Source organism: Portunus trituberculatus, unplaced genomic scaffold (assembly GCF_017591435.1).
Source record: "Portunus trituberculatus isolate SZX2019 unplaced genomic scaffold, ASM1759143v1 PGA_scaffold_205__4_contigs__length_1045770, whole genome shotgun sequence".
Taxonomy (NCBI): Eukaryota; Metazoa; Arthropoda; class Malacostraca; order Decapoda; family Portunidae; genus Portunus; species Portunus trituberculatus.
In genome coordinates this window covers 465,590-475,589 of record NW_025541373.1, presented here as the reverse complement: position 1 = coordinate 475,589, position 10,000 = coordinate 465,590, and the positions used below count along the sequence as shown (strand labels likewise).

The window sequence follows — 10,000 nt, the reverse complement described above, 5'->3', positions numbered from 1 at the left end:
ACCCATTCAGTACTGGAACACATTTTTACCTTGAATTTTTGGTACTATTAGACCATTTTATTGACATCAGGAGGGGTCTATGGAGGTCAGAAGATTAAATGGCCACCGTCTTCACTATTTCAATCCTAAAATCAATCAAATACTAATCAAAATAATGTAAAAACACATCCTGGTACTGAAGGGACTAATTTCTTGAGGCAAGGTGTTCCATATTCGTGGCCCTTTGATAAAAAATTGATTTCTGGCCATACTCAGTGTTAGCTCTTGGTGTGGAGAAATTATGTTGTTGTCTCGTGTTTCTGTAATTAACCTGGTTCTGGGATGTTGAATAACCAGTTAGGATATTTATGTGATAATATGTTGCGCATGAATATACAACGTCCATATTAAATTCATCTGGTTATGAGGATTGAGCAAGCATGATGGCACTGTGATCTTCCTCCCACAGACACTTTAGCAGAGAAGTTTTACAATCTCTGGACTATTATTTAGCTAACTTGTTTGTAGTGCACCATATCATCATGCCAGAATTCAACAGACTGAGGACAAGTGTTTGAATAGCAATCTTTCCAATCTTGCCACTGAAAAACTCTTGGTCAATTGGTCAACAAAACAACAAAGGTTTCTTACTTAATTCTGTTGGGTGTGTCAAACAGCAGGTGTGTTACTGAAGACAGCCAAGTTATTTAAGGTGGTGGTGGTAGTGGTAGTAGTAGTAGTAGTGGTGGTGGTGGTGGTGGTGGTGGTGGTGGTGGTGGTGGTGGTGGTGGTGGTGAAGTGGTAGTAGTAGTAGTAGTAGTAGTAGTAGTAGTAGTAGTAGTAGTAGTAGTAGTAGTAGTAGCAGTAGTGGTGGTGGTGGGTGGTGGAACAATAAAATAAAATAATAATAGTAATAATAGTAAGAGTAGCAGTAGCAGTAGTAGTGGTGGTGGTAGCAGTGGTGGTGGTGGTGGTGGTGGTGGTGGTGGTGGTGGTGGTGGTGGTGGTGGCAGCAGCAGTAGTGGTAGCAGTAGGTGGTGGCAGTAGCAGGCAGTGAGCAGTGGTGGCAGCAGTGCAGTGGTGGTGGTGGTGGTGGCAGAAATAGAAGAAGCAGAAGAAAGCAGCAGCAGCAGTAGCAGCAGCAGCAGTAGCAGCAGCAGCAGCAGCAGCAGCAGCAGCAGCAGCAGCAGTAGCAACAACAACAACAACAACAACAGTGCAGCAGCAGCAGCAGCAGCAGCAGCAGCAGCAGCAGCAGCAGCAGCAGCAGCAGTAGCAGAAAATAAAGAAGAAGAAGAAGAAAGAAGAAAAGAAGAAGCAGCAGCAGTAGAAGCAGGAGCAGGATGATGATGAGCAGCAGATGATGAGATGATGATGATGATGATGCAGCAGCAGCAGCAGTGGCAGCAGCAGCAGCAGCAGCAGCAGCAGCAGCAGCAGCAGCAGCAGCAGCAGCAGCAGCAGCAGTGGCAGCAGCAGTGGCAGCAGCAGCAGCAGCAGCAGCAGCAGCAGCAGCAGTAGCAGCAGCAGCAACAATAAATAAAGAAAAACAAAAAAAACAAAGAAGAAGAAGAAACAAAGAAAGAGGATGAGGAGGAGGATGAGGAGGATGATGATGGAGGATGATGATGAGGATGATGATGATGATGATGAGGAGGAGGGCAGGTAGCAGTAGCAGTAGCAGTAGCAGCAGTGCAGCAGCAGTAGCAGTAGCAGCAGCAGCAGCAGTAGCAGTGGTGGTGGCAGCAGGTGGTGGCAGCAGTGGCAGTAGCAGCAGTAGCAGCAGCAGCAGTAGCAGTAGTGGTGGTGGTGGTGGCAGTGGTGCAGTGGCAGCAGTAGCAGCAGCAGCAGTAGCAGCAGCAGTGGTGGTGGTGGTGGTGGTGGTGGCAGTGGTGGTGGTGGTAGTAGTAGTAGTAGTAGTAGTGGTGGTGGTGGTGGTGGTGGTACACAACAATAAGTAATAACAGAAATAAATAGAAAAAAAAATATTTCCCGTTATAAAATAAAAATTGTGAATATTGCTAATCATTCTCATTAAAATTATGTAAACTCATTCTCTCTCTCTCTCTCTCTCTTACATAATATTTAAAAGAAAATACCAGATATGATGAAACTGTCTGAGAGAGAGAGAGAGAGAGAGAGAGAGAGAGAGAGAGAGAGAGAGAGAGAGAGAGAGAGAGAGAGAGAGAGAGAATTTTTGGAATTCCCTTTAAACCTTCAAATCTCCGGATGCTGGTAAACACACACACACACACACACACACACACACACACACACACACACACACACACACACAGGGAGTTAAAGGAAAAGCAGTAGTAGTAGTAGTAGTAGTAGTAGTAGTAGTAGTAGTAGTAGAAATAATAATAATAATAATAATAATAATAATAATAATAATAATAATAATAATAATAACAGGCCTATCATTATCATAACCATTACTATCAACTATTTAAAATCAAACTATCAAACCATAGGCTTACCTGAAATAGGCGCCTGCTGTGAGCTCTTATTAGGCCTCTTGTCTGCTGTGGAAGTAGTAGCAGTAACAGCGGCAGTAGCAGTGGTGGTCGTGGTGGTGGTGGTGGTGGTGGTGGTATCCTGCTTCTGCTTTTTGGCAAGACCACCTCCACTGTCCTGTGTTTTTCTCTTCCTAACCGCTGTGGTGGCTGTGGTGAGGGTCGGCTGGGCGTCAGGTACAGTTTCAGTGGTTAATCTTGCTGTGGTGGGCTGTGGTAGCGTTGTAGTGGGCTGTGGTAGCGTTGTGGTGGGCTGTGGAAGCGCTGTGGTGGATTGTGGTAGCGTTGCAGTTGGCTGTGGTAGCGCTGTAGCGGGCTGTTGCAATGCTGTGGTTTGTTGTGGTAGCGTTGTGGCGGGCTGTTGCAAGGCTGTGGTTTGCTGTGGTAGCGTTGTGGCGGGCTGCGGCAGTGTGGTGGCGGGGACATGCTGCGTGGCGTTGGTAAGGTCAGCAGCGGTGGTAGGTGAAGTGGGTGCAGGCTGCGGGTGGCTACAGGTCATGGCGCGCATCTCGTAAGCTTGTGGGACCTTACCGGACACGGGTTCCCAATTATAGCGACCTTCTTTCGGTTTCTCAGCCTGAAAGTCAAAATTCCAACGCTTGCAGTCAGCCTGAGATATTTTACTCAGCTCGTCTTGCACAAACTTCATATTCTCCTCGTGGTCTATCGGACCGAAAAGGTTCTTGCGGACTTGTGACGTCTGCGGCAGCGGATCCGGCGGGCCCTGTCTTCTCGTTCCGGACATTTTGAACCCCAGATTAAATGGCAGAGCGATTCTAGTGGTCATGGCGGTGTGGAATTAACGAACACCCGAGAATACGTTCTTTCTTTTTTTCCAAGGTTCCAGCGGTGGTTCTTGGCCAGACAGCACCCGAACTCAAAACTGTGTATTTTTTGGGATTTTCTTATGGTTCCAGCTGCGGTTCTGGGCGATAACACAACCAGAACTCGGAAAAATACTTCCTTTTTATTAGTTTTAATGGTTCCAGCGGCGGTTCTTGGCCAGATAGCACCCAGAACTCAAAAAAACTATCTTTCTTGGATTTTCTTGGTTCCAGCGGCGGTTCTTGGCGCGATAACACAACCAGAACTCGAGAAATACTTCCTTATATTGGTTCTAATGGTTCCAGCGGTGGTTTGTGGCGAGAGAACACACCAACAGCGATAATAAAACAGGTAAGGTTAGTTTCCTTCACTTTCAGCGCTGATTCTCCGCCGCCGCCGCCGCCGCTAGTGACGCCGCGCGGTACCTCAGGGGCTGCCTCGCTTACTCCGACCACCGCCGTTTTGTTTCCGATTTTAGCCTCTCTCCTGTCACTCGCTTTTATCAGAATTTGTTCAGCATTTTTTGATGTACCATAATTGTTCACTTGGTAATGGTTTCCTTGTGACTTTTTTATTTCGACACTAATAGTTCAAAGTTTTCAATAGTCAATATGGTATGATTTTAAAGTTTTTCATATTTTTGAGTTTGGCCTGTTTTTCCGTCCTTATTTTTGTACTTGTCCTTTTTTTTTTTCGTTACCACACTCTCTCTCTCTTCGTCTCTTCACAGCACTCGCACAGCACAGCACTTAGCCGTCACAGCACACAGCAGTTAATATTTTTTTCCCTTCTTTCACAATTCCACCTCTCACTCCTCTCTCTCTACTCCTCCACCTTCCACCTTCCCTCAGCCAATTGCACTAGTCACGGCCTACTTGTGGACTATTTACTAGCAAGAATAGTAGTAAAAGTAATAGTCTAGCACAAGTCTCCGGCGGCATAACCTCCCCCTCACACGCGCACTCATCTCTGAAGCCGCGACACCACGAGGATTGAGAAATACATACACCCAGGCTTGCCAATGGTAGCGTGACAGATATACCCCCATCACGGCGTCCTTCTAACATCTCTACTTCTCTCCCCGCCAAATACAATTCAAGGAGGGTGTTTTATTGAGTCCAATGTTACCTAAAGGTTGCTATTTTATTTGTATTACAGTTATATTGCCTGTGGAAAGGAAGGGATGTAGAAAAAAAGGTGAAATTTATGAAAGGTGTGAGGAGGTGGCGGCAGCGGCGGTGATGGTGGTGGTGGAGGGTGGAAATTTTACACTCCCAACGCGAATTATTGGAAAAATCATGATAGACAAATGAAATAAGTCAACAAAATGGTCTCAGTAAGGTAAAATACACGTCATACACGAAACTAATGAGAGAAAACCGGAAAATATACGAAGATACACGTAAAACTAGATGGTGGTGGTGGTGATGTTGGCAGTGGTGATGGTGGTGGTAGGGGGTAGGAATCACACAGTCACAAGGGGTAGTATTAGTAGAATGTTTACTATTACATTTAAATAACACATTTCAATTCACCAAACCACGCACGAACTCATCTAACGTGTCGCACAAACTCGGAGATGAGAGAAATAGTAGTAGTAGTAATAGTAGTAGTAGTAGTAGTAGTAGTAGTAGTAGTAGTAGAGATAAATAACAAAACAAAACAATAATAATAATAATAATAATAATAATAATAATAATAATAATGAGAGAGAGAGAGAGAGAGAGAGAGAGAGAGAGAGAGAGAGAGAGAGAGAGAGCCAAGGTCACCTGTTGGCAGTTACAGATTCAAAATTAAATTCTCATCTCTCTCTCTCTCTCTCTCTCTCAAGTAAGGTGCTGATGCGTTTGAGAGAGAGAGAGAGAGAGAGAGAGAGAGAGAGAGAGAGAGAGAGAGAGAGAGAGAGAGAGAGAGAATTAATAATAAAAGTGTGTGTGTGTGTGTGTGTGTGTGTTGTTGCTACCTCTCACCGCCTCTCTCTCTGAGGTTATGGAGTGCGCCACGTGTGTGTGTGTGTGTGTGTGTGTGTGTGTGTGTGTGTGTGTGCAGTAGTAATGGAAAGAATGAAGACGAGTATAGTAGTGCAGCAGTGGGTAGCAGCAGCAGTAGTAGCAGCAGCAGTAGCAGTAGCAGCAGCAGCAGCAGTGGCAGCAGCAGCAGCAGCAGCAGCAGCAGCAGCAGCAGCAGCAGCAGCAGCAGCAGCAGCAGCAGCAGCAGCAGCAGCAGCAGCAGCAGCAGCAGCAGCAGCAGCAGCAGCAGTGCAGCAGCAGCAGCAGCAGCAGCAGCAGCAGCAGCAGCAGCAGCAGCAGCAGCAGCAGCAGCAGCAGCAGCAGCAGCAGCAGCAGCAGCAGCAGCAGCAGCAGCAGCAGCAGCAGCAGCAGCAGCAGCAGCAGCAGCAGCAGCAGCAGCAGCAGTTGCAGCAGCAGCAGCAGCAGCAGCAGCAGCAGCAGCAGCAGCAGCAGCAGCAGCAGCAGCAGCAGCAGCAGCAGTTGGCAGCAGCAGCAGCAGCAGCAGCAGCAGCAGCAGCAGCAGCAGCAGCAGCAGCAGTTGCAGCAGCAGCAGCAGCAGCAGCAGCAGCAGCAGCAGCAGCAGTTGTTGCAGCAGCAGCAGTTGTTGCAGCAGCAGCAGCAGCAGCAGTTGCAGCAGCAGCAGCAGTGCAGCAGCAGCAGCAGCAGCAGCAGTTGTTGCAGTGTTGCAGTTGCAGCAGCAGCAGCAGCAGCAGTTGTTGCAGCAGCAGCAGTTGCAGCAGCAGCAGCAGCAGCAGCAGCAGCAGTTGTTGTTGCAGTTGTTGTTGTTGCCAGCAGCAGCAGCAGCAGCAGCAGCAGCAGCAGTTGCAGCAGCAGCAGCAGCAGCAGCAGCAGCAGCAGTTGTTGCAGCAGCAGCAGCAGCAGCAGCAGCAGCAGCAGCAGCAGCAGCAGCAGCAGCAGCAGTAGTAGCAGCAGCAGCAGTAGCAGTGGTGTAGCAGCAGCAGTAGCAGCAGCAGCAGTAGCAGCAGCAGCAGTAGTAGTAGTAGTAGTAGCAGTAGTAGTAGTAGTAGTAGTAGTAGTAGTAGTAGTAGTAGTAGTAGTAGTAGTAGTAGTAGTAGTAGTAGTAGTAGTAGTAGTAGTAGTAGTAGTAATAATAATAATAATAATAATAATAATAATAATAATAATAATAACAACAACAACAACAACAACAACACTAACAACAACAACAACAACAACAACACTAACAACGATAACACATCACATTTACGACAACAACAATGACATTAACAATAACTCTTGCCTCTCTGGACGGGGAGGGGGAGGGGGAGGGGGAAGGAGGAGGAGGAGGAGGAGGAGGAGGCGCAGTATAATATAGGAGGGAAAGGTGGGGGGTCATTATTTCACGGTAGGGGGTAGTCTTGTCACGATGGGGAGTTCAGCCCCCTACTGGACCCCCCACCCATGTTGAGAGAGAGAGAGAGAGAGAGAGAGAGAGAGAGAGTAATTCCAATAACGTTTCGTATAAATTTTACCTCTCTTCTTCTTCCTCCTCCTCCTCCTCCTCCTCCTCCTCCTCCTCCTCCTCCTCCTCCTGGTCCTAATATCTTTTTTTGTAATTCAAGAAAAATATGATAAGGAAAAATATATAAATAGTAGTAGTAGTAGTAGTAGTAGTAGTAGTAGCAGTAGCAGCAGTAGTAGTAGTAGTAGTAGCAGTAGTAGTAGTAGTAGTAGTAGTAGTAGTAGTAGTAGTAGTAGTAGTAGTAGTAGTAGTAGTAGTAGTAGTAGTAGTAGTAGTAGTAGTAGTAGTAGTAGTAGTAGTAGTAGTAGTAGTAGTAGTAGTAGTAGTAGTAGTAGTAGTAGTAGTAGTAGTAGTAGTAGTAGTAGTAGTAGTAGTAGTAGTAGTAGTAGTAGTAGTAAGGAAAAAGAAGAACAAGAAGAAGAAGAAGAAGAAGAAGAATCACAACAACAACAACACCAAGAGAGAAATTAGAACATTACTTTTATGAGAAACTAACTCTCTCTCTCTCTCTCTCTCTCTCATTAATCATTCCAAGTCGTGTGTTCCCTTTCGTCTCCTGGCGAGAACGAAGGAGGAGAAGGAGGAGGAGGAGAAGGAGGAGGAGGAGGAGGAGGAGGAGGAGGAGGAGGAGGAGGAGGACCCATTATTTTTGGTCAAATAGACAAACTTTACCGGATGTTTAGTCTCCTCCTTCTCTTCTTCTTCTTCCTCCTCCTCCTCCTCCTCCTCCTCCTCCTCTTGTCACTTGAGTAACATTTCATAGGAGGAAGAAAATAGTAGAAGTAGTAGTAGTAGTGGTAGTAGTAGTAGTAGTAGTAGTAGTAGTAGTAGTAGTAGTAGTAGTGGTGGTATTAGTAGTTGTTGTTGTTGTTGTTATAGTAGTAGTAGTAGTAGTAGTAGTAGTAGTAGTAGTAGTAGTAGTAGTAGTAGTAGTAGTAGTAGTAGTAGTAGTAGTAGTAGTAGTAGAAGTAGTAGTAGTAGTAGTAATAGTAGAAGGAATCGCCTCTCTCTCTCTCTCTCTCTCTCTCTCTCTCTCTCTCTCTCAAAGGACATGTAGGGTTAAAGGAAAGGTGGGAGGAGGAGGAGGAGGAGGAGGAGGAGGAGGAGGAGGAGGAGGAGGAGGAGGAGGAGGAGGTAAGATTTATCCAAGCAAAAGAAAGATTCGAGATAGATTACGTTAGTGAACTATTTCTCTCTCTCTCTCTCTCTCTCTCTCTCTCTCTCTCTCTCATATTCTTCTACACAATACAACCTCAAGAAGAAGAAGAAGAAGAAGAAGAAGAAGAAGAAGAAGAAGAAGAAGAAGAAGAAGAAGAAGAAGAAGAAGAAGAAGAAGAAAGGAAGAAAGAAAGAAAGAAAGAAAGGAAGAGAAGAAAATAACAACAACAACAACAACAACAACAAAAATAACGTTAGGAGGAGGAGGAGGAGGAGGAGGAGGAGGAGGAGGAGGAGGAGGAGGAGGAGAAGAAGACTGGATGAAAGGTGATGGAAGAGTTATTGTAAGATGATGGAGGAGGAGGAGGAGGAGAAGGAGGAGGAGGAGGAGGAGGAGAAGGAGGAGAATGAGGAGGAGGAGGAGGAGGAGGAGGAGGAGGAGGAGGAGGAAGAGAAGGAGGTGATGGATGTGGAGGTTCCCTAACAGCATCTCCACCTGTGACGGATCACCTCCTCCCTCTCCTCCTCCTCCTCGTCTCTCTTCTTCTTCCTCCTCCTCCTCCTCCTCCTCTTAGGCCTAATTTGCATATCTGTTAATTCACAGTCTGTCTTATTTCACGGAGGAAGAGGAGGAGGAGGAGGAGGAGGAGGAGGAGGAGGAGGAGGAGGAGGAGGAGGAGGAGGAGGAGGAGGAGGATGGGGAGACTTTCTTATACAATTTCCTTACTCTCTCTCTCTCTCTCTCTCTCTCTCTCTCTCTCTCTCTCTCTCTCTCTCTCTCTCTCTCTCTCTCTCACTTGTTGTCATCTTCTCTCCTTGTTGTCATCTTCTCTTCCTCCTCCTCTTCCTCCTCCTCCTCCTCTTCTTCTTCTTCTTCTTCTTCTTCTTCTTCTTCCTCCTCAAGATAAGGTAATGACGGCCGTCCGATGAGAGAGAGAGAGAGAGAGAGAGAGAGAGAGAGAGGAGGAGGAGGAGGAGGAGGAGGAAGTCTACTCTTTATAGGGCGATTTATAGATTAATATTCATAAATCACAAGCGAGAAATTGGAGGAGGAGGAGGAGGAGGAGGAGGAGGAGGAGGAGGAGGAGGAGGAGGAAGAGGAGGAGGAGGAGGAGGATTAAAAGTTATGTAAGGAATGATTTTTTTGGTACTATCTTCAAAATCTCTCTCTCTCTCTCTCTCTCTCTCTCTCTGAAAGGTTTGGAGAGTATCTAGTGAACGCTGATATCCAGAAATGCCAGAGAGAGAGAGAGAGAGAGAGAGAGAGAGAGAGAGAGAGAGAGAGAGAGAGAGAGAGAGAGAGGCAATAGCAACAAATGAATTACTTAATGGTGTAAAATATCTTAAACATTACACACAATTCTTTAAACCCTTCAGTCCCAGTTACCATATTTATCCTGGTGACTATTTGTTGACTTTCTACAGCTTCAGAAACTCATGGGGCGGGGGAGGGGGGGGGTTGAAATAGTGAAGACTGTGGCCATTAATCAATAAAATGGTCTAATCTCACCTCATATTCATCCTGGTGACTATTTGCTGACTTTCTACAGCTTCAGAAACTCATGTGGGGGGTTAAAATAGTGAAGACTGTGGCCATTAACCTTCTGACCTCCATAGACCCTTCCTAATGTCAATAAAATGGTCTAATGGTACACAAATCTCAAGGTAAAAATGCGTCCCAGTACTGAAGGGGTTAAAATAGTGAAGACTGTGGCCATTAACCTTCTGACCTCCATAGACCCTTCCTAATGTCAATAAGATGGTCTAATGGTGCACAAATCTCAAGGTAAAAATGCGTCCCAGTACTGAAGGGGTTAAAATAGTGAGGATTGTGGCCATTAACCTTTGCTAATGTCAATAAAATGGTCTAATGGTACACAAATCTCAGTGTAAAAATGCGTCCCAGTACTGAAGGGGTTAAAATAGTGAGGGTTGTGGCCATTAACCCTTGCTAATGTCAATAAAATGGTCTAATGGTCCACAAATATCAAGGTAAAAATGTGTCCCAGTACTGAAGGGGTTAAAAT

General features: G+C 45.9%; 1 protein-coding gene across 1 annotated transcript in view; it reads right to left on the bottom strand.

Moving 5' to 3' along the window:
• LOC123500355 (cyclin-dependent kinase inhibitor 1B-like) overlaps positions 1 to 4,319 on the bottom strand; it is a 15,362-nt gene extending 11,043 nt beyond the window's left edge. The window contains exon 1 of the mRNA XM_045249059.1: positions 2,463 to 4,319. Coding sequence (XP_045104994.1) covers positions 2,463 to 3,285 — 823 coding nt within the window. The 5' untranslated portion in view covers positions 3,286 to 4,319. The remainder of the gene's footprint in view (positions 1 to 2,462) is intronic.
• Positions 4,320 to 10,000: the final 5,681 nt, after the last annotated feature.